The 22,628-nt window shown below is 36.3% G+C and overlaps 2 protein-coding genes across 9 annotated transcripts in view; one reads left to right on the top strand and one right to left on the bottom strand.

Annotated features, from left to right (window-relative positions):
• Positions 1-13,127, top strand: part of STYX (serine/threonine/tyrosine interacting protein) — a 40,272-nt gene extending 27,145 nt beyond the window's left edge. For 2 of the 6 annotated variants that reach the window (XM_019923861.3, XM_004317453.4), the window contains one exon: positions 878-4,425. In XM_019923861.3, the coding sequence (XP_019779420.1) occupies positions 878-951 (74 nt within the window). In that variant the 3' untranslated portion in view covers positions 952-4,425. Of the gene's footprint in view, positions 1-877; positions 4,426-8,370; positions 9,151-11,514; positions 11,678-12,628; positions 12,765-12,903 lie in introns of those variants that run through there. The other 4 variants (XR_002174072.3, XR_002174071.3, XR_012329978.1 and 1 more) reach the window with 4 other exon arrangements.
• GNPNAT1 (glucosamine-phosphate N-acetyltransferase 1) lies at positions 2,336-20,930 on the bottom strand. 3 transcript variants are annotated; one of them, XM_073800459.1, is made up of 7 exons: positions 20,723-20,930; positions 19,220-19,348; positions 12,913-13,096; positions 12,614-12,781; positions 11,538-11,600; positions 9,904-10,031; positions 7,255-7,389 (listed from the first exon to the last, which is right to left on the bottom strand). In XM_073800459.1, the coding sequence occupies exons 2-7, from the start codon at positions 19,262-19,264 to the stop codon at positions 7,342-7,344; spliced, it is 636 nt and encodes a 211-aa protein (XP_073656560.1). In that variant the 5' UTR covers positions 19,265-19,348; positions 20,723-20,930; the 3' UTR covers positions 7,255-7,341. The 3 variants fall into 3 exon arrangements, with proteins under 3 accessions (XP_019779421.1, XP_073656560.1, XP_073656559.1); XM_073800458.1 differs by lacking the exon at positions 7,255-7,389 and adding an exon at positions 8,845-8,980 and having other exon boundaries at positions 20,723-20,928; XM_019923862.3 differs by lacking the exons at positions 12,913-13,096; positions 19,220-19,348; positions 20,723-20,930 and adding an exon at positions 8,919-8,980 and having other exon boundaries at positions 2,336-7,389; positions 12,614-12,767.
• Between the last annotated feature and the right edge of the window lie 1,698 nt (positions 20,931-22,628).

The raw sequence follows: 22,628 nt of genomic DNA, 5'->3' as shown, positions 1-22,628 counted from the left end.
CAGGTGCAACACTGCATCTGAAACTGTTACAACCACTGTATTTAGACTTATGGCTAGCATATTTTCTTCTCTATTCCATCAATACTATATTTCTATCCTTAATTTTAATCTTACAGTGAAACATTAGTTTTCTGTTGGAATCCACCCTCTGTATTAACATTATTACCATGATTTAGCACAACCTTTAGGGCATAAGTTTAAGGTCATGCGATTGTTAGGCAGATAACACAGCAAACCCTCTACCAGTTCAGTTGTTCCCTAAAGTTTTCCTCCATTGAGACTCAAATTTCTTGATTATAACTGTTGGGCATACGGGGATAGCTCTGATTCTGTGTGGGAAATTTCTGTACTAGCAGACTCTGATGTGAAGAGTAGATAAAAGAAAATCTCTTATCTGCTACATGCTTCCTTTCTCCCAACTCTAGACTTGTTGGTAATAAAATCATATTTTCAGTGGAAAAAATATTTTTGGCAGCATCTGTGGAAGCAAAAGGATAATTATATCTACAAAATAAAATTGTACAAATGTACAGTGTCCTAAGTCACATGTTTATGGAGCCTAAAAAACAAATTCAGTAACCAAACAATTGTGGACCGTTATCCCTTAAAAATTTCTATTTTCAAACTATTTTAAAAATTAGTGTTCATTATATAAAATACCTTAAGAGGGAAAATGTCATGAAGATATAAAGTTCTTTGGGTTGTTTACAACAAAAGGATTTACAACAGTTTACTAAAAATTCAGTCATAGAATTTTCATAGTCATATATATGGTAACACTTCATGAAAAATGAAGCTTTTGCTAGTTGTAACATTCTAATGAATGAATTTATTTATTTAAGTTCCCATTATGTTATGTTCATGCAATAACTTTTAGGCAGTTTGAAGAGAACACATGAAGAAGAAGATGATTTTGGAAACATGCAAGTGGCGACTGCACAGAATGGCTGATTGAAGAGCAACAGTATAGAGGATGTGAATTTCTATTTGGGAAGGAGAAAATACTACAGACAGTAATAATGTAAAATGGTAAAAACACAAGTAGTTTCTTTTCACTTATATGTTGCTTCCAGACATGTTTCTCTGCAACTTGTTGAGCAACATTTTAAGATGTCGGACTTCTGCAATAGATGGCACTGATGGTTTTATTCCTTTTTTTTTTTTTTAATTCTTTACAGTTTTATTATAAACAAAGAATTTTGGACTTGCAAAGAGGTATTATTGCAATAATGCACTTTTCATACTTGAAATTTATTTGTATGATATAAAGTTGTTACTTTAAACAAAATGCAAGTTAGGGGGGACTTGTTTATAAAATCTGGGTAATTTATAACAAAAGAATTTCCTAAAGTTTGCTAAAAATTCATTTTGTTTTACGTATTACATTTTAAAAATAATTTTACAGTTCAATTTTATGATGGAGCCTCTTACAGAAACATTAACAAATGCAGGAATCTGCCACATTTCTTTTTAATATAATTCAATAGCTTAATTATCTTTTAGTTTTTTTAAACTTCTTGATCCCATCTTAATAATCTTTAAATCATGACATTAGCCATCTGTCCTTACTTTAACATGATCCAAGTATTGCTTCTTTTCCTACTACCTTCCTAATTTTATCCTATAGAAAAAAAAGTTTAATGAACAAAGGAAAATGTTTCGCTTTATAATACCAGATGCTCAAAAACAAGGAGAGTTTTAAACTCAAGTGACTTTCCTTTAGCATTCTTAAAAGCCAAATGTTGTGTTTGTTCTTTTGAGTTGTGTAGCCTGTTTTTTCTTTGTCCAAAATGGTTCTAAATAGAATATAATAAACCAGTGTAGCACTATTTTTTTCCTAAACAAAGCCCAAAAAAGAAAAGTGCCTTGCCTCATTAGAAAATATAAAAAATAAATCCTCACGTCCTCTAAATTAGTATGTAGAACAGTGAAAAGTTTTGAACGTTTTTCTGTAATTTTTTTTAAACCATAAATTAGTTCAAACTGAAAGTTTTAAGGCTTGAAGAAACCTTAGTAAATTATTTGGAATATGGAGCATTTACTCCATTCTTATGTTGTCTTAATGATTCTGTGAGATTGTTCTGGCTCAGAGAAATGCTTTTCTTTGAGGATGCATTTATTGGGGAAAAGTGATTGTGGGAGACTTCAGTGTATTATACATTAGTGTTGTAATCAGTTCTTGGCATTGCATTAATCCAAATTTCCCCCATAATTTGCATTAGCAAAGTCACTTTAGGGATCCTAGGTTCTCCATGTTTTTATTTATACATATAAAAATTGTTCTAAGAAAAACATTTTTGCTATTTTAAGTATGATGTTGGGGAGGAGAGGAGTGTTTTTAACTTTTTATAGTTGGTGATTTAGGGTAGCACAAACAAAACTCCTTTGTATCTCACTTTTCTCAGTCCTCTCTTGAGGTGCTTTACTGATGGGACTTGTAAGGTAGCAAGTTACCTACTTCGCTTTCCTCCCTAACGTGTAATAATACAGTAAAAGCTTTTTTATCCAGCAGAGCAGGAGAGTGGCAGTGAATCAAAACTGCTTTGTTAATTAAGCGTTAATTCTGCTGCCCCAGGTGGTATTCCTCTTCTTATTTCCCTTCCCTTCCTTATTTTACCACCCTAAAATAACAGCATTATTGTCAACCCCATTGTAGTCTTGTATTCTGTTGTGATTAGGTCATTGGGTGTGGTGGTCTAGTATAGTCAAGATTTGCATTGAGTGTTCAGAAATTCCAGCTGGTGAAGTGCCAGATAATACAACTTTCCTGTATATAGATCATTATTGGTTAGGTCAGCAAAGATCTCTTTTGCAAACTAATAATCTGTGATGCTTCATTCCACAAAAACAGCTTAAAAGAATCTTCGTAATAGTCCATTTAGGTTTTAAAAATGAGGCAGTTAAGATTTTCTAAATTAATTTCTTAAATACACATATCCTCTCTAGTAGTCTGGCCAAGAGTACAGGTTTGGTTATTAATTTACAGTTGGTAATTTTCCACTTTTTCTAACCACTGAAATTTTTATGTTGGCACTAAAGTGCCTGCCCAGCACTGTATATTAAAGACTCTCACAAACACTAGAAAAAAGGACTGTCATCTTCTTGAGTACAAATTAATATGGACAAAAAGTTTATTCTTTCTATAAGAATACTGCAAGTTTGTTTTATCTTGGTTTCATTCTTCCACCCAGTGTTCAACTAGTTCTTCTGGTAGCTCTTCCTATTCTTCTGTTTTGTTCCATTTCTATAATTCCTCTGTTTCCACTGATGTTTTGTGATAGCTAACTACAGTACATTTAACCAATCATAATTTATTTTCTAGAATATTTGAGTAATGTATGAGTGACCCAGCACCCAATTTTAAACATTAAATATTAACCTGGGCACAGAATTTAAAATGATATTGCATCAAAACATAGGAGAACTGCTTTATTTTCCATTTTGAAAGTATGAAACTTCAATATTGAAAATATTCAAACTGGAATGGCAGTATTCTTACCTTGTAATTTCAGTCCATTGGTTCCTGTTAATTTCTTACCAGATGTTTAAACAGCAGTTACCTTTGTTTATTTGTATCTACTCTGTGGTGGAAGTATTAAACCATGATACCCTTTGCTACCAACTCTCAACCACCTAACTTTCAGAGCAGACTATTTGTTTTGGGAGGATTTTGTGCTTCATCTGAGTTTGGAAGTAATGTCAGAAAATGTTAAGCATGTCCTTTTAAAGAAAATATAAGGTTTATAATTGTCTTATTACCATGGTAATTTAAATGAATTAGAAGTATTTAACTGCAATCTTGAATTATAAAGTTGGGATACATATATAGAGATATATATCAAAATCTCAACTTGATGTAAAGTAAATGAGCAGTTACCTGGCAGACTTTTTTTTTTCAGATAACTGTTTAATCCATAATTCCATAACAAACTTAGCTTCACTTCAATATTTGTTTTGTCCATTCATCAGTGCTCCAATAGGTAAATGATAGGAAATAGCTGAAAATTACTAAAAGATTTTATTTTTTTTTTATTGATTAGAAAAAATAAGTTTCTAGGGTCTTTGAATGCTGGATTTTTTTTTTGTCTTATCCATCCATGGCAGCTAAAAAAAAAAAAATCACTCAAAATATTCAGGTTTACATGCTAGCTCTCTCTCATAGGGAGTTGCCATACCTCACAGTTCAAAGTGTATTTTGTAGATCAGTAACATTATACTGACATGTAATTGCAATTTACTATGCAGCAAAAATAATTCACAAAGAAAAATAACCTACAGTGTCTATTTACCTTTGTACAGACAATTGCTTAAGTTACTCTGCTTTTAACATCTGTACTTGGATCAAATGCTTATGTATGTATAGGAATGTCACAGTGCAAGATGCTGCTAGCTCAGGCACAAAGTATTAAAATTATTTTGTGAAGATTGGTGGTTGTATTAAAACTGGTGTGCCATTATACCTCAAAAAGATTGAAAAGCTCATTTATACTGCTTATGCCTCAGAACCTCTTTACTTACTTAGATTGTTGTCTTCTAGGTAAAAGTAACCCAATTTTAGTCCCACACAGATTAAGAAGGATGAATGAACATTGGATATTGAGAAGCACTTAAGAGTATTTTCTAAAACATTGTGATCACACATAAAAATTATGGTCAGTACAGGGAAGGCCCAAGTTTCAGCTCAAGTATATATATTTTTTGGGGGGTGGTACGCGGGCCTCTCACTGTTGTGGCCTCTCCCGTTGCGGAGCACAGGCTCCGGACGCGCAAGCTTAGCGCCCATGGCTCACAGGCCTAGCTGCTCCATGGCATGTGGGATCTTCCCGGACCGGGGCACGAACCCGTGTCCCCTGCATCGGCAGGCAGACTCTCAACCACTGTGCCACCAGGGAAGCCCCAGCTCAAGTATATTTTAAACAATTAGTTGAACAAGTTTGGAGTTGAAAGTGAGGAAATTTGTGAATGAAGGAAAGGGTAAGGCCACATCCATAGAACAGCTTCCAGCTCATTAAAAAAAATACTTTTTGCTTTTAGTTTTCCCCTTGTTAGCCTACCTACATAATATTCTTCATCAAATCTAAGACATCATCATTAGCATCTCTACACCATCTTTTTGATCCTACTAAAAGGCAAAAAATATTGCTGAATAAACTAAGACAAGCCACTGATCATAAAATGCATCCACATTTCCAAATGTTACATGTAAAAAAGAAAAAAAAAGTGCTTGAGAGTCAGTGAAATACAAATATATAAAATACATGGAGCAAAATAAAAATCACAGTTGCCACTTGGTTATACCTTTTCAAAAGTAAACATTGCTCAAAAGTGTATATATTGAAATGTTCTATGCAGTTTTTTTCATACTCAATTTTACCCACAAAATGGCTTAGAAAAATCAAATTTCTCTGGTTAACTAAAGCTAAATACAGATCATCAGTTTCCTCAATGACACAATTTTTATGTATTACACCTTACCTACAACTCTATTTCCTGTAGGGGGGGATTTAAGATAAGACCTTAAGAACACTATTTAAAGGGATTTATTGAAATAGCCACCTTATAGTTTTACTTCAAATTGTTCAGTGGTAAGAAATGAAATAAAGCATTTAATTTTGCCTTTTATTAGGGTTTTTTTTGGTGGTGTTTTTTTCCTGGCCATGCAGCACAGCATGCGGGATCTTCGTTCCCCAACCAGGGATCAGAACCCATGCCCCCTGCAGTGGGAGCGCAGAATCTTAACCACTGGACCACCAGGGAAGTCCCTATTAGGTTTATTTGTTAACAGAGGTTTTAAATTACCAGACTGTACCTAGTACAGCTGGTGTTATCAAGGTTATAGGACTCCTAAAAAAGCAAAACTTAGCTTTGTTGCTTTCACTAGGGACAGATCAATTCATCTGCCTATATCATCAGCAGGTGAGTAGTACACCCTCTGTTGGTGAAGAATTTCTGTTGTTTTAGAAAGCCGACTTTAGCTTTACTGCATGGAGGGAAGTCTGAAATCTAGTTGAGGTAGGTGAGAATCAAAGGGATGAGAAACAGGTGCTCTTTACTTTCTAAGCTCCTTTTACAAAAGGTACACAAAACTAAGATTTTATGAACCATGACTTGACCTAATAATTCAATAGACAACTCAAGAAAAGCACAGAAAACATTTAGATTCTAACAAAAGACTATTCATATGAACAGGTTTAATGTAACATGAAATGTAAAAGATTCGAACGAGTAGTGAAGTATCTAATTCTTATTTCAACTTAAAAAAAATAATTAAAATAAATAAAATCAAAATAGGATAGTGACCAGAATAGTACCATTATAATCACATTAAATAGAAAAGCTTCCATCAACATTTTAAGAATGTAATAAATGCAGTATGGTACATTTTAAAGTACTCCACTCAATTTTGTAATCCATTTTCATAAAAATGTTACTCAGAATAGAGGCTCAGACACCCCTGGAAAAATGAGAAATCAGCTTAGAAATACATAATATGCCAGGATTTACTAATTCACTGTTAAAAAGTACCTTATATTTCTCTTAGATATTTTAAACAAATGAATAATTATTACATTTCACATATAAGACAGGTGGTACTTCAGCTACATTAGAATTATATCAACTTTTAGATGTACATTTAAATTGTCACATTTTATAAGAAGTTAATTTTCATTTCTCCTTATTTTGAAGGCTCACCAGGTTTGCCAGTATAGTATTAGGATCAGCAAATGTTGGACTGAACTACATTTAGTTATAATATGTCTAACATCCAATTTCACGTAATATATGTGAAATGATACACCCCTAAGTGGTATTTAGATATATTTCTTTGAAAAAAATATTAATTTTATGAATGTGATAAGAAACAGCCTTATTCACTGTATGCTTTTTTTTTTTAAATGAGCAGTACAGATAGCAGACATATAACTTCTTACTACCTATACTGACTACTAAGAAATAAAGCCGAACTTTAGAAAAATACAATGCAAGAAAAGATTCAAGTTAAAAATATACTCCTTTGGTTAAAAATCATCCCCTTAACAATTTCATCTGTAATCTAAACTCAGCATGTCTCACCAGCCCAAAGTAATCTTCTAAATGTCATTATACTTGTATTACAGTGTTTTTTTCAATCCAGTATTTATGGAGGTCACTGGGTTGCGGCAACAAAATACTTTAACTCTAGGAAGAGAGTGTAGCCTTGTTGCATCAGCTCCTTTGACAGATGTCTTTCTTAAAAGGTTTTACTTTAGAAACCTCTGACACATGTAGTTTTCTTCAGATACTGTATATCCAAACTTTTTATAGAAACCAGCGTTTTGTGGTAGACATTCAAGGGTAATCTTATAACAGTTCAATTTCTTGCTTAGCAAAGTAAGGGTTGATAATAACCTGAAATTAAAGAAAAAAAAGGTAGGCAAGGCATAGAGCATTTGTTAATAAAAATGGATTTTAGTAACAATGTGAGTGAATATCACATAAAACTTCAAGTTTTTATTACAAATAGGTTTATTAGATCATGGCCCTTCCCACTATATTCATTTAAACATTCAAATTGTAAGTGGTTAAACATTTAAATCACCCAAAGCATTTGATTTTGTTTCAAATATACTTTAGTAATCTCCAGCCCATTAATAAATAGAACAAATATTATCCTAAACCCTGAACTCACCCTAAACCCTCTTTAAAAATAGGTTTTAACATTAATATTAACACCAAAGACTAGAAACTTTTTTAAAAATATGGCCAAAATTAATCTTTTTCTCTAGATCTATTCAAACTATTTAGGAATAGCCAACATAAAATGGGTAAATAATTGCTTTGTTCTTTATCATTTTTAAAGTTACTTAAATATTTGTGAAAGAATGTATTAGGTTAACTCTGGATTGGTTGTAACAAGTGTAAACAAGTATAACAAGTGTAAACAAAGCAAAAATGTATACATCTTTATAAAAACTAGGAAAGATCTACAAAAATTTACCTGAAGGGTTTTCTCATGTTGTATAGATTGAAAAATCTTATTCTGAAGACAGAACCTCTTGATTGAAGTTACACAATTATAAAAGGCATGACTAAGTTACATGGACTAGAAATACTAGAAATTGGTCTCTTTCATTCACTGATGTATACCAAAGACCTTGAATAGTATCTGGCATATAGCAGGTGCTTAATATTTACTGAGTGAATTCCTTAAAACTCAGAAGGGATAATATTAAAAAGCAAGTTCTGTTTTATAAATAAGCAATAAACCTATGAAACTTACTTTAAAAGATTTAGATAAATGTATAGAGGATTACACTGTGAAGGCTGTTTCAGTACATGCTTCTAAAACTTTGTAACTGAGAACATTTCCTTTGTTTTTAAATATGACAGAGAAACGGACAAATTACTTGGCTCACCAAAAGTTTCTGTTTCCTACTACTATAAGAGTACTACTGGGGCTTCCCTGGTGGCGCAGTGGTTGAGAGTCCGCCTGCCAATGCAGGGGACATGGGTTCGTGCCCCAGTCCGGGAAGATCCCACATGCCACGGAGCGGCTGGGCCCGTGAGCCATGGCCACTGAGCCTGCGTGTCCGGAGCCTGTGCTTCCGCAACGGGAGAGGCCACAACAGTGAGAGGCCCGCGTACCGCAAAAAAAAAAAAAAAAAAAGGTACTACTATTAAAAGTTAATAACTAAGGTGTTGCTGTTTCAACAGTACACTTCCAATTTCCAAACTTTATGGTAAAAATTATATAAAAATACCTTATTTCTTCATTAAATTCAGTCTAAGCTATGGAGTGAGAATGAGTTCATAATTAATGATGTTTAAAAAACTTCAAACAGTAAAACACTTTTAAAAAAGTATCTTGCAAGAAACTGTAAACTGAAACACAAAGAGTATCTAATTTATCCAGGGTTACCTTGTTTCTGCCTACTTACAATTTGCCAAGCTGCTTTCCTCTGCATTCATCACTAACAACAACATCTTCTACTCTTCCTCTCTGAAAATATTTACAATGTTTAAAGGACTAAGCATGTAGTTTTGTTTTAGTTAAATCAACAAGTGACGGTAAGAATTGATAAATGTTTTGTAAACCTGAACTTTGCAAAATGCAGTTTTTTAACTTACTATTATAGAGGAGATAAATCAATCAATCAATTTGTGGCCTAATTTTGCTTTGTCTGTATCTTAAACCTTCCCACCCCGTTATTTTAAAGCAAGTCTCAAAATCCACATCACCAAAATGTAATCTTGTCATGAATGTACTACATCCATCATCCTACTCCTTGCTTAATTGCAATTTATTTCAGACATCCAAATACAGTTTATTAATTTCTAGTACAGAAACCACACCAAAATTCATACTTCACAGAATAATTCCAAGTGTTTTCTATCATATTCTCATTGGATTACCTAGGTTTTGTTTTCTTTACTATTTCATGTGAGTCATGAGGAGTGAAGGAAATCTACAGGCATTAGAAGTGCCACAATTAGAACAGAATATATTATTCTGAACCCTTTACCACTGGGAAACTGATGGGAATTTGTGTTAGTGTAGTATATTCAAAGTATTGTTTTTGAATAAAAATTAGCATTAGAGATTCCAAACATTACTGCCAAATTCCACGATGCTGACTCGATTTCTCTTTGTCTTTACCAATTCTACACCTTACAGAACAATTTTTAGCAAACAATTCATATTATTAACACATTTTCTTCCTCATAACTCTTAGAAGACAATGGGAAATTGACTGTTACTAAGTGATTTCTAAGAAGCAAAACTTTTATTCTAGCCAATATTTAGCTCTCTCATTTTACAATAAAAAGCAGTGGGAAAACAGACTTGTCTAATGGTAACTCAAAGTCGATTTTGCTAGAAAACACATATCCATTTTACTCATAAGCATTAATATGAACACATACCTTAGCACAGGAATGGATGAATTTATGTTCTATTATCAGAGTTGCTGTAGCAACTATCTGTCCTAAAGTTACATCTTCCACAACTGTAACATAATAATCCCCAGATTTCTTCATGTGCTCAAAAGATTCTGTGGAAATTGGAAAATAGTGTTATGTGGCAGACATTAAACTTTATTAGGTGCCAGAAAAGTACTAGAACTAGCTTACTTCAATAAATATTATTGAATATTTATAGCTATTTTACCACAGTAATTTTAAAGAAAATATCAATTATTAAAAATGACCAAGTAGTTGAAATATCAGCAATCAATATCAACTGGGACATAGTCCATACATTTAAAAACTCTTCTAGCAAAATAAGGTAAGACTAAGATAGCTATTTTAGATGAACAGCACTTAAAATACAAATAAGTTGTACATGTTGCCATTTCTGTGATTAGTGTATGAAAACTTTTATATCTTCATTACTAGTTAACTTTAAATTGATTAACGTTTTCACTTAACAGATATTCACACAGAACAAAACTCTTTGCAAATTTTAATAAGAGAATGTTTATCTGTCTCCATTCTTTAATTTTTAGTCTTTTGATTTTAAAATAACTTGACATAATTTTCAATTTTCCCTTTGTGCTCTCAAGTGTTCCATGATTACATGACCTGTTTTAGAAATAGAGTCATCATTTTTGTTTGCTTTGAAAGCACCTTGTGAAGTAGATAAAAAAGTAAGTCTTCATTTCCCAGCTTTTCCCAAAGCCACATAGCAAACAGGAGCAAAAGTGGAATAAATATCTTCCCCTCAAATTGACTTTTAGTACTTATATTGATGAAATAACGTGATTTTTCATCTAATCTGATATGCCTGCAAAGAAGAATTCAAGAATAAAAACTGAGCCTAACAGTCTCAACATACTGTTTATTTCCACAGTCTTGTTCTAGTAATGGGTCTGGAGTGGGAAGAAATAAATTCAATGAAGGAAAAGAAACAATGAGAATCAGGAAATAATAATCTTCATCTCAGGAAGGTCATATAGAGTACAAAATAAAATTACCTATTGAAGGAAATGAAGAAAATAGGAAGACACTGTTAAGAGCATTGGATGGAGTCAGGAAGGTTGTAGTTCTTTTCTTACCAATAACTTCCTGTGATCTTGGGAAGTCATTTGACCTCTCTTTTAATTTCCATCCTCTCATATGTATTAAAAAGGGGGAGGGATGAACTAAAAGATACCTGCCAACCTTAAAATTCAATATAAATGAACCAAAAAATAAATTTAGAACATATTTTCTTACATTTTTGATTGGGTGATGAAATTTCTGTGAAATGACCTAACCACATGAAAGGTAAACACTACAATAAAAAACACTCTGTAAGGTTGCCACACAGGCTCTGTGCTACAGTAATGATCTAAAAGTAGCCAGGTATTTTGTAAAACATGGTAGTTGCTACAATTGGATTCTAAAACAGTTCAGCTACATTAAACATTTAAATAAGAAAACAGCTAATTTGTTATTTGAATAATTTCGAGCTATTTGAACAAAACCACAAGTAGACACTGAATAGAGCTCTAAACAAAAATAAAATCTTGTTTCCCTTTATTTCTTTTCCTTCAGGAAAAAGAGACTGTAGGACTTACTCATAAATTGTTCCGGGTTGACAACTCCAGTCTCTGTCAGCTGACCTAGTACCTTAAAAAAACCTAGTTTTGAAAAACAGATTTCAAGTCATGAGAACAGCAAATGAAATATATATCAAAAGAAGTAATGTGTCAAGCTGGTGAGCAATTATTTTTTCAAAACTTTATGTAATGAACTATTTTAAAATATTAAACTGAAACCCATTATTCTTTCTATTATCACTACGTAAAACAAATAGTAGTAGGTTTTACCAATGTTTTTGCCTGCATAACATTTTTGGAATAGTGCTGACCTTAATACTCAATATTTACAGAACCAGCATGTACAGTTTTCAATGTAATTTGCATTACATTCAACACAAGGGATGCCGAATTTTCCCAAATATGTGCTTTGGTTTTACTTAAAAATGCAAGATTCTCATTATGACCAAATATGATACTATTTATAAAATAAAATATAAATAACATTGTTGAGACTACAGTTTTTAAAGATTCCTGATTAATTTCATTAATGTTACTTTAAATTAATGTGAATAGCATAGAATGTTGAGAATCTTAACTTCTATACACCCAATAATTAATATGACCAAAATATAATAGTTTCTTAAGATTTCCTACCAAGAAGAAAACTGTAAAAAGTTGATTTTTGATTACTGAAATTTAAGGAAATCATTTTGGAGAATTTAGATGTTAAAAAAAGGAATACATGTAGACAAAACCTTTTGCAACTTATCCAAGGCAAATTATCTTTATCCTCATTCCCCATCCAGCTTCTTAGAGAAGATTCTTCCTTACGTGTCATTATACAAGATAATTTCCCCTTTTTGGCTGCTTAATTAGGAAGGAACACTGTTGTACTTAAGTCATTTGAAATACTGTAATACAGTACTGTAATACAGTAACATCTGGTCTGTACACATTGGAATTGAGTTCTCAGTCACTTTAAAATTTAAGCACAAAGAATAATATAAAAGTCCAATAGTATTTTTAAAAATTATAGGCATCATCATCGTGTTTGTGGAGAACACAGAATGCTAACTATAAGTCTAACCAGAATTTGTAAACTGAGTCCATACCTCTATTTAAATCAGCAGTACAAAGAGGCCTCAAAACCAAACCTTCTCCAGGATGTGTTGGGGAAATGGCTGGAGAAAATGTAGCTGTATTCTGACTCCAGTCCACTTCTTTGAGTAGACTTGGGTCAAACATAGGCGTTTCATCAGGTTTCATCTTTGCAGTAAGGTCTAAAATAAAATTTTAAATGTTAAGCCATTTTGTTTAATAGAAGATTGTTGATTGTCAAGAATGTCAATTTCTTTCTTTTTTTTTTTTTTTTTTTTTTTTTTTTTTTTTTTGCGGTACGCAGGCCTCTCACCCCTGTGGCCTCTCCCGTTGCGGAGCACAGGCTCCGGACGCGCACCCAGCGGCCATGGCTCACGGGCCCAGCCGCTCTGCGGCACGTGGGATCCTCCCGGACCAGGGCACGAACCCGTGTCCCCTGCATCAGCAGGCGGACTCTCAACCACTGCGCCACCAGGGAAGCCCAAGAATGTCAATTTCTTAATAAAAATTAATGCAATTAGAAAAATTCTTTAACAGGTATGCAAGATATTTTATTTTAGCCTATCCTGACTCTAACATCAAATGCCACAGCTAGAGCTCTATAGAAAACTCACAGATTCTATCAGACAGTAAACAAGTAACTAAATTTAGAAGTTTTACACTTGAAAACTCCATTTTCTAATAGGACCTTTAAAGCATTTTTTCCTCTGGGTCAGTGCTACTAGTGTAGCACTGTGAATAGCTGACTTTTCAGGAGCTCGTTTTTTTTTTTTTTTTTACATTATTTAATTTTATTATTGGGCTAAGGAGTAACTCATCAGTTTTTTACCTGACACTAAAGAAGACTTACTGGGCGTGTAACTTTTTTTAAAAATTATTAACCATGAACAGAAAATTCTCTGCATTCACTGGAATATTTGGTCTCAGCTATGACGGATTCACACCAAGACTATCTACTGGATTTTGTTTTCACAGCAGTCTTTCTAAAAATCTGTAAGTTTCTCAGCTACATCTAAGCAGCTTAAGAATAGCCAGTGTCACAAAAACAGAAATATAGATCAATGGAACAGGATAGAAAGCCCAGAGATAAACCCACACACATATGGTCACCTTATCTTTGATAAAGGAGGCAAGAATATACAATGGAGAAAAGATAGCCTCTTCAATAAGTGGTGCTGGGAAAACTGGAGAGCTACATGTAAAAGAATGAAATTAGAACACTCCCTAACACCATACACAAAAATAAACTCAAAATGGATTAAAGACCTAAATGTAAGGCCAGATGCTATCAAACTCTTAGAGGAAAACACAGGCAGAACACTCTGACATAAATCACAGCAAGATCCTTTTTGACCCACCTCCTAGAGAAATGGAAATAAAAACAAAAATAAACAAATGGGACCTAATGAAACTTAAAACCTTTTGCACGGCAAAGGAAACCAGAAACAAGATGAAAAGACAACCCTCATAATGGGAGAAAATACTTGCAAATGAAGCAACTGACAAAGGATTAATCTCCAAAATTTACAAGCAGCTCATGCAGCTCAATATCAAAAAAATAACCCAATCCAAAAATGGGCAGAAGCCCTAAATAGATATACAGATTGCCAACAAACACATGAAAGAATGCTCAACATCATTAATCATTAGAGAAATGCAAATCAAAACTACAATGAGATATCTCACACTGGTCAGAATGGCCATCATCAAAAAATCTAGAAACAATAAATGCTGGAGAGGGTGTGGAGAAAAGGGAACCCTCTTGCACTGCTGGTGGGAATGTGAATTGATACAGCCACTATGGAGAACAGTATGGAGGTTCCTTAAAAAACTAAAAATAGAACTACCATACGACCCAGCAATCCCACTACTGGGCATGTACCCTGAGAAAACCATAATTCAGAAAGAGTCGTGTACCACAATGTTCACTGCAGCTCTATTTACAATAGCCAATACATGAAAGCAAACTAAGTGCCCATCAACAGATAAATGGATAAAGAAGATGTGGCACATGCATACAATGGAATATTACTCAGCCATAAAAAGAAACGAAATTGAGTTATTTGTAGTGAGGTGGATGGACCTAGAGTCTGTCATACAGAGTGAAGTAAGTCAGAAAGAGAAAAATACTGTATGCTAACACATATATATGGAATCTAAAAAACAAACAAAAAAAAGGTCATGAACCTAGGGACAAGACGGGAATAAAGATGCAGACCTACTAGAGAATGGACTTGAGGATACGGGGAGGGGGAAGGGTAAACTGGGACAAAGTGAGAGAGTGGCATGGACATATATACACTACCAAATGTAAAATAGCTAGTGGGAAGCAGGTGCATAGCACAGGGAGATCAGCTCGGTGTTTTGCGACCACCTAGAGCAGTGGGATAGGGAGGGTGGGAGGAAGGGAGATGCAAGAGGGAAGAGATGGGGATATATGTATATGTATAACTGATTCACTTTGTTATAATGCAGAAACTAACACACCACTGTAAAGCAATTATACTCCAATAAAGATGTTAAAAAAAATAGCCAGTGTTTTTCATACTATTGAAAAATGATCAATTACGGTATTTTCCTCTCTTTTGAACATTCAGAAATGGTCAGGTTCTTATTAGGTGTGGTCTAATAAAACTGAGACTTGGGCTTCCCTGGTGGCGCAGTGGTTGAGAGTCCGCCTGCCGATGCAGGGGACACGGGTTCGTGCCCCGGTCCGGGAAGATCCCACATGCCGTGGAGCAACCAGGACCGTGAGCCACAACTGCTGAGCCTGCGTGTCTGGAGCCTGTGCTCCGCAACAAGAGGCCGCGATAGTGAGAGGCCTGTGCACCGCGATGAAGAGTGGCCCCCACTTGCCACAACTAGAGAAAGCTCTCGCACAGAAATGAAGACCCAACACAGCCAAAAATAAATAAATAAATAAATATTAAAAAAAAAACCTGAGACTTAAATAAGATATAATGATAGAAAGAATGAAAAACATATGAAGCATAAAAATGGCTGGGGGGGGGGGCGGTGCTTCCCTGGTGGCGCAGTGGTTAAGAATCTGCCTGCCAATGCAGGGGACACAGGTTCAAGCCCTGGTCCGGGAAGATTCCACATGCCACGAAGCAACTAAGCCCATGTGCCACAACTACTGAGTCTGCGCTCTAGAGCACGCGAGCCACACCTACTGAAGCCCGTGCGCCTAGAGCCCGTGCTCCGCAACAAGAGAAGCCACTGCAGTGAGAAGCCTGCACACCACAACAAAGAGTAGCCCACGCTCGCCGCAACTAGAGAAAGACCGCACGCAGCAATGAAGACCCAACGCAGCCAAAAAGAGAAAAAAAAGGCTGGTGGGGCACACTTCTGTGGAACAGAGCTGCTGGAGGAAAGTCTTTCTAACAATTATTAGGAGATTGTAAGGCAACCCTGAACTTTGATTTGTAAGCCCATGCCCAGCTAAAGAAACCATAGTTGACCCTTGAACAACATGGGTTTAGGGTGCCAATCCTCCACACAGTCAAAAATGCGCAGTCGAAAAATCATGTATAACTTATAGTCAGCCCTCTGTATCTGCAGTTCCATATCCGTGGATTTAACCAACCTTGGAATGTGTAGTACTGTAATATTTACTGTTGAAAAAAATGTGTATGTAAGTGGATCCTTGCAGTTCAAACCCGTGTTGTTAAGGGTCAACTGTATTCTATTTGATACCTGCCTGTACTTCTTTGAAACAAAGAATTTAAAGATATATATCCATAACATACTACCATAAAACAAAAAAGCAATGCCAGAAAAATTAAAGTCCATTTAATAACAGATCAATTTCCCCAATAACCCAACTCCCAGATGTTCCCTATTTCATAAGTCACAATATGCTTAAGGGCAACTATTCTTAAGTTTTCCTTAAAGGTCGACTGAACTGTATAACCCTATGTAACTATTATATATAGGTAATATATATATAGACTCTGCTGCAGTATAGCAGAGGCTTTGGGAAGGTACTGTGATGTAATAATAGAAGTTAACATTTGTTCAGCACTTATGTGCCAGCATTGTTCAAAGAACTTTACACATTACTAATTCACTTACTATAACAATCCTACAGGGTAGGGATGATTATTATCTCCATTTCAACAGCTGAGGAAATGCAGGTGTAGACAAGTTAAGTAACTTGCCCAAGGTCACAGAATTAGCAAAGCTGAAATTGAAACCTAGACATGGAAAGAGCATGAGCTCTGGAGTCAGACCTGGTGTTCAAACATCAACTGTGTGATGATGGCTAAGGAAGTTAAACTGAGAATGTTTCCTCATTTGTAAAATGGAGATGAAATTGTTAGAAGAAATGAATTACTGTATACAAGTACCTAACAGTGCCTGGCACAGGGCAAGTGTTCAACAAGATACATTGATATTTCAGTTAGCAACTAATTTTAAATTTATTTTTATACGTTCTTGTTAACTTTGTTCACCTTTAAATTAATTCGTGAGTCAGGCACTGTGCTGGGTACAGGAGCTACAAAAAGATGATCTATTATGTTTATGTTAAACTGAAAGTTAGCATTCTTAGAAAGGAAAGAAAGAACTTAAAAATAATAGTTACTATGTAGAATACTGAGAGGTTTGTTTTCTTTCCCTCAAAAAGGACTCAGATCATGTTATGCTGTAAAAACTATGCCTGGATCTAAGAATAGTAATGAAAGGAAATTGTGATGATTAAAACAATCATTCATAAAATTTAACAAGCTTATGGTCCACTTGAAACAGATTTTTTGTAGATTAATTTTAGTGCATGCACTTTAGTATTTGCCCCTTGATAATTGGACCCCTGAGGCTTTTGAGAGTACTCTAATCTAAAAGATGGATAACAAAATTGTTTTTCAGGTATACAGATAAACAGGCTAAATATTTACCAATAAAGTAAAATGTGTACATTAAGTGCAGAAGTCAGAAAGTATTACAAATTTAAGTTCTTCAAGACAACATACCATTTAAACATTTTGATGTTCATGCTATTTAACATACAGTTGTAAGCATGAAGTTTAAAGAAAGCTCAAAAGGAAATGTGGATGGACATTAAGATAATTTAAAGTTAACTAGATTTCGTCTTCCTATAAAGTTGCCTGAGTTTACAATGAAATGTGCCTAGAAAACTCGCAAAATAGGGTTAATAATTTCTGAGAGAGAGGGGAGAGGTACACAGGAGAAGAATTAGGATTATGAAGCCTTTAAAGAATTTTAAACAGTAAATACTAATATTTTCCTGTGCTTTTCTTTAATCGATGGTCTGATTCCATGAATGATAAAAATAAATGATACTGGCTAATATTTATTGAGTACTTTATATACAAATGAAAATACAATGAAAGATCTATCAGACTAGAAAGCAGGCACAGTAACTAGCTCAAGATAACAGAGCAAATAAGGAACAGTGAGGATTCGCAACCAGGTAGCAGGGCCAGCTCCAAGGACACAGGGCCCCACACTTAATTCTCTGCTGCCACTGTCGAAATTGTTAATGTTGCCACAAATTATGCAACCATTCCTGCATGACTCCAGACTCTATACTCTGTAGTACTGAAGAGACACTAGTGAAGGTGAATTCTCTACTTTATTGTGCAAGAGTTTAAAATTTAGTCAAAGCAGCACTTATATTTGGAAAGTAAGAATTTCAGGCTAGTTAAAGTACTTAATGCATTCTGGATAGAAATAAGAATCCATATTCTTATGGCAATCAAAAATTAATATCAGGGGACTTCCCTGGCAGTCCAGCGGTTAAGACTTAGCCTCCCATCGCAGGGGGTGCAGGTTTGATCCCTGGTTGGGGAGCTAAGATCCCACATGCCTCGTGGCCAAAAAACCAGAACATAGAACAGAAGCAATATTGTAACAAATTCAATAAAGACTTTAAAAATGGTCCACATCAAAAAAACTTTAAAAAAATTAATATCAAAATGTTTATATGAGCTATTTTACAAAACAGAGCCATACTTAAGGTTACCTTCTTTTATCTTATTCTGTCCCCATACAGTAAATTCTGCTGGTGCCCAATTAATATGCTGGGCAAGTTAAAGTAAGATGTGATTTGATACTAAATTTCAAAAGCATTTATAAAAGAGCAAAACAGGTAAATTTATTTGGTTTACAAAAGAAATAATTTTCAGCATCTTAAAGTGCCCGCAGTTACCACAATATAGGAAATTTCAGTAAACAGAAACGCACAGTTGTTTGAAGCTGAATTTCACCATTATCATTGGGGTCTTATTTTGTTTTGTTTCTTTTGGTTTTGCTTTTTTTGGTTTTTTTGGCCACGCTGCTTGTGGGATCTTAGTTCCCCAACCAGGGATCTAACCTGGGCCTACAGCAGTGAAAGTGCCGAGTCTTAACCACTGGACCGCCAGGGAATTCCCTCATTGGGGTCTTATTTTGAAGATTTTAGATTAATTTTAAAAAGTAAACCCTAACCCTTCTTAAGTATTTCTCAAGTACCTTTTCTGTTTAACTACTAAGTTAACAAACATTTAAAGGCCCATATATGCCTAACCTTAGCCCAATAAATGCCTAGTGAATGAATAACGAATGGTATAAGACTTATCTGGAGATCACATTTCAGAATATCTAGAAGAAAAAAAGATTACCAAACTGCTACAAGTGATATCACAAAAACCATACACCAAATTCATTTTTACTAAGATCACATCAGGTTTTCAGTCGGTTGACCATTCTTTGGACACAGTTTCAACAGGTTTCTCAGCATCTATAGTGCACTAGAATATACAAGGAGAGGAGCTGCTGTTAGAATCAAGCAACTGAGAGCAACAAGTAATAAGATACTGGGAATGAAGATTTCAAAAGCTGATATAAAAATTTAAAAAAACAATCTAATGTCAAATCTAAATGGACTTTACATATCTCAAGAGCTTTCAGGGCATTACTGTATGACTTCAGTACATGGTTAAAGCAGGAAGGGGGCCCGTGTGCTGTTTGAGACTTTGGGGTTCGTCTACATACATTTTATAACTATTTCAATAGTAATTTGACTGAATTGTGAATCTAAAGAACACTTCATTCGGTGATGATTTTAATAGGCCTAGCTATATTTATTAAATTATTCAATTACACTTCAGTTGAGAATTTTTAAATTTCCTGATAGTTTATTTGATCCCTGTGACTTAGGCATTATTCCCAGTCTACCCATGAGCAAGCTGGAGCACGTGGAGCTTTCAGTGCTTGACCCCAAGGTAACACAGCCAATGAGTGAATTGGGACTAAATCCTCCGATGTTGTTCTCCCGTCTTGAGCTCTACAGTACCATACTCAATAGAAGCCAATATTTACATCATCGTGCCAGACAGGGAGGTGTCTCCCCTATTCTAAAAAATGTCAGTGAATCCTGCCTAATGAAACTGACATAAATGATTTCTTGAGGTCCATTCTAGGATTTATTCACGAGTGTATATCCTAACAAAACTATAGTCGCCCTTCAATTTTTTATGAAATTTTAAGAGTTCGATTTACATAAACAGCTCCTATAAGAGAAATCACAGTACTCAGTGTTTCTAGGGGTAGAAGCCCCCGGAAGAGACAAAGGATGTCCGTCTTTCCTGCGGTGAAAACCCCGATTTAGTCAGTGCAGGTGATCTTCGGAGCAGAATCATGTCCTCAAGTGGCTCCTGACCGCCGTGGGGTGCTACGCGGAAAGGAACGGTGGAAAACAGGGCCAGAGGCGTTCGTGCCCATTTCAAAACCGATGGCGGCAGAGACTGTGAACAACTGTCCAATCCCCCACGCTAAAGCCTGACGAACGAAAAATTAGTTTCGACCTCAGGCTCTGTTCCTGCCTGCTAGGGCCACCTCCTGCACGGCTGGACCACTGGCCATCATCCCTAACCTCTGCTCCACACGTGTGTCCGCTCAACTTGCTCCAAACTGCCCTCTACGCCCTCATACGCACCCAGTTGGCGAAGATAAATGTCCGGCTCCCCGAACGGAACCTCCCCCCGCCCCGAACCGGGCCTAGCCCGCCTCGCCCGGGGGTAGCAGTCACACCTGTTTGATAAACCTGAAGGGCAGGCCCAAGCCGGCACCCAGGGCATCCGGCCGGGCCCCGCTCTCTCTCCCCGACCCCCGGTCCCCCTCACCCGTAGAGACCTGCAGTCGGCGCTCCTCTCCAGGCCCGTCGGATTCTCACCCACCCGGGTACACAGCACTAGATCCACATCCGGCTTCAGCGGCAGCCCCACCTCCTCCACCTCCGGCTCTACAGTCTCCCGCAAGGCCGCCGCTCCGCGAGCCGCCGCCAAGACGTGGCAGAACCGACACCTCCAGCCCGCCCCTGCCCGCTTACGTAGGGCCGCTTGCAGGCGGAGGAGGCAACTGCGGGCGGAGGCGGGGTCGAGAGCCTGGGGGCCGGGCGGGGGCGGGGCCTGCGGCCGGCGTCAGCACGTGAGGCGGCGGCGGAGACGTCGTGGGGACTCCACCAGTCAGGCGTGCCGGCAACGAGTCCTGGCACCGCGCGGCACCCGCTCCTCGCTCCCTAAGGCTTCCCCCGCGGCCTCAGCGTCTCGGTTTAACTGGACATAATTCTGCCTCGGAGTCAGCTAAGCACTGTAAGTGGTGACTAGTGTGTGCATCTTTGGTTCCCAGAGACCAGAGTCTCGGCCTCTTCCCTCTTCGTTTGCCCCTCGTTGCACCTTCCCTTCGTAGTCAGTTCTTTCACTGATTAGGACTTCAGCTACTCGCTGGAGGCTCGAATCTCCTCATCCCCAGTTTTCTGAGTCACACATCCTGCCTCTGTGAGGTGGGACCCCTGCATTCTACTCTGAGGCTACGTTTTATTTCTCGCTCAGGTCCTTTTTGGATGAACACGGGGGTTAGGACAATGATTCTCAGCTGCGGCGATTTTGCCTCCCAGGAGGCAGTTGGCAATGTGTGGTCATTTTCAACCTCAAGTCTGGGAGAGAGGTGTTACTGGCATCTCTCCAGATGATAGAGGGTAGATATGGGTAGAGATCAGGCATGCTGCGACATGTTTTACAATACAAAGGACAGCTCCCCACAATAAAGAATTACCTGGCCTGAAATGTCAGTATTGCTGAAGTTGAGAAACTCTGGGTTAGGAGAAGAAAACTGACTTTTCTCTGAACTCACACTTACAAAGCGTCTTACCTAACTAGCACGTGCCCTCATTTTACAGATTGGGAAAGAGTTTCAGAGATGTTAAGTAATTTGCCGAAGTTACGTAGCTAGTAGCTCCCATTCCTTGCCTTGTACCATAAATTTCAACTGATTGAAATTGTTCTTAATACGGTTCAAAGAATTAACACCATATATAGTCTGCCAGAAATAATACTTTCTGCTTATTTGTGAGACAAATTTCAGATAACTCTTTTGCTGATTGATGTATTCTCATAACTTCAAATATCTCTGTATCTATCCTTGTTTTTACCCTTAAACATACAAAAGAATTAAGACATTAACAAAAATAAACACCACTAATCTTAAACATATAGCCTTGTTTTCTTTCAGACTTCTGGCCCTATGTTTACAATGAGCTCCTCCTGAGCAAAAGAACCCTGTACATTTTATCATTTATCAGAGTGAAACAATTAATTATAAAATGTATCAGAGACCACAGGAGTTCTAAGAGGTACCCCCAAAGATCTGCATTTGAGACATACTACTCCTTACCCTCATTGTGCCATAGGAACCCAATTCCTCTTCAGCAAAGTCAGTCACTCTGACCAGACAGTGACCCTTTTTCTTTGACTGTTGCAATGAGCAGCCCAAGGTAGCCAGGTGTCAACGTCACCTTCTAGTTTAATAGAACCGTTGGTGTGTCTTCTGGTGATTTTTATTTATTTTATGGATTCTTTTTTTTAATAGAGATATAATTGGCATATAACATTATATTAGGTTTAGGTGTACAACACAATGATTTGATATATGTATATATTGGGAAATGATCACCACAATCAGTTTAGCTAACATCTATCACCACATATAGTTACAGATTTTTTTCTTGTGATGAGAACTTTTAGGATTTAT

Source organism: Tursiops truncatus, chromosome 2 (genome assembly GCF_011762595.2).
Source record: "Tursiops truncatus isolate mTurTru1 chromosome 2, mTurTru1.mat.Y, whole genome shotgun sequence".
Classification (NCBI taxonomy): domain Eukaryota; kingdom Metazoa; phylum Chordata; class Mammalia; order Artiodactyla; family Delphinidae; genus Tursiops; species Tursiops truncatus.
This window is presented reverse-complemented; position numbering and strand designations above follow the sequence as displayed.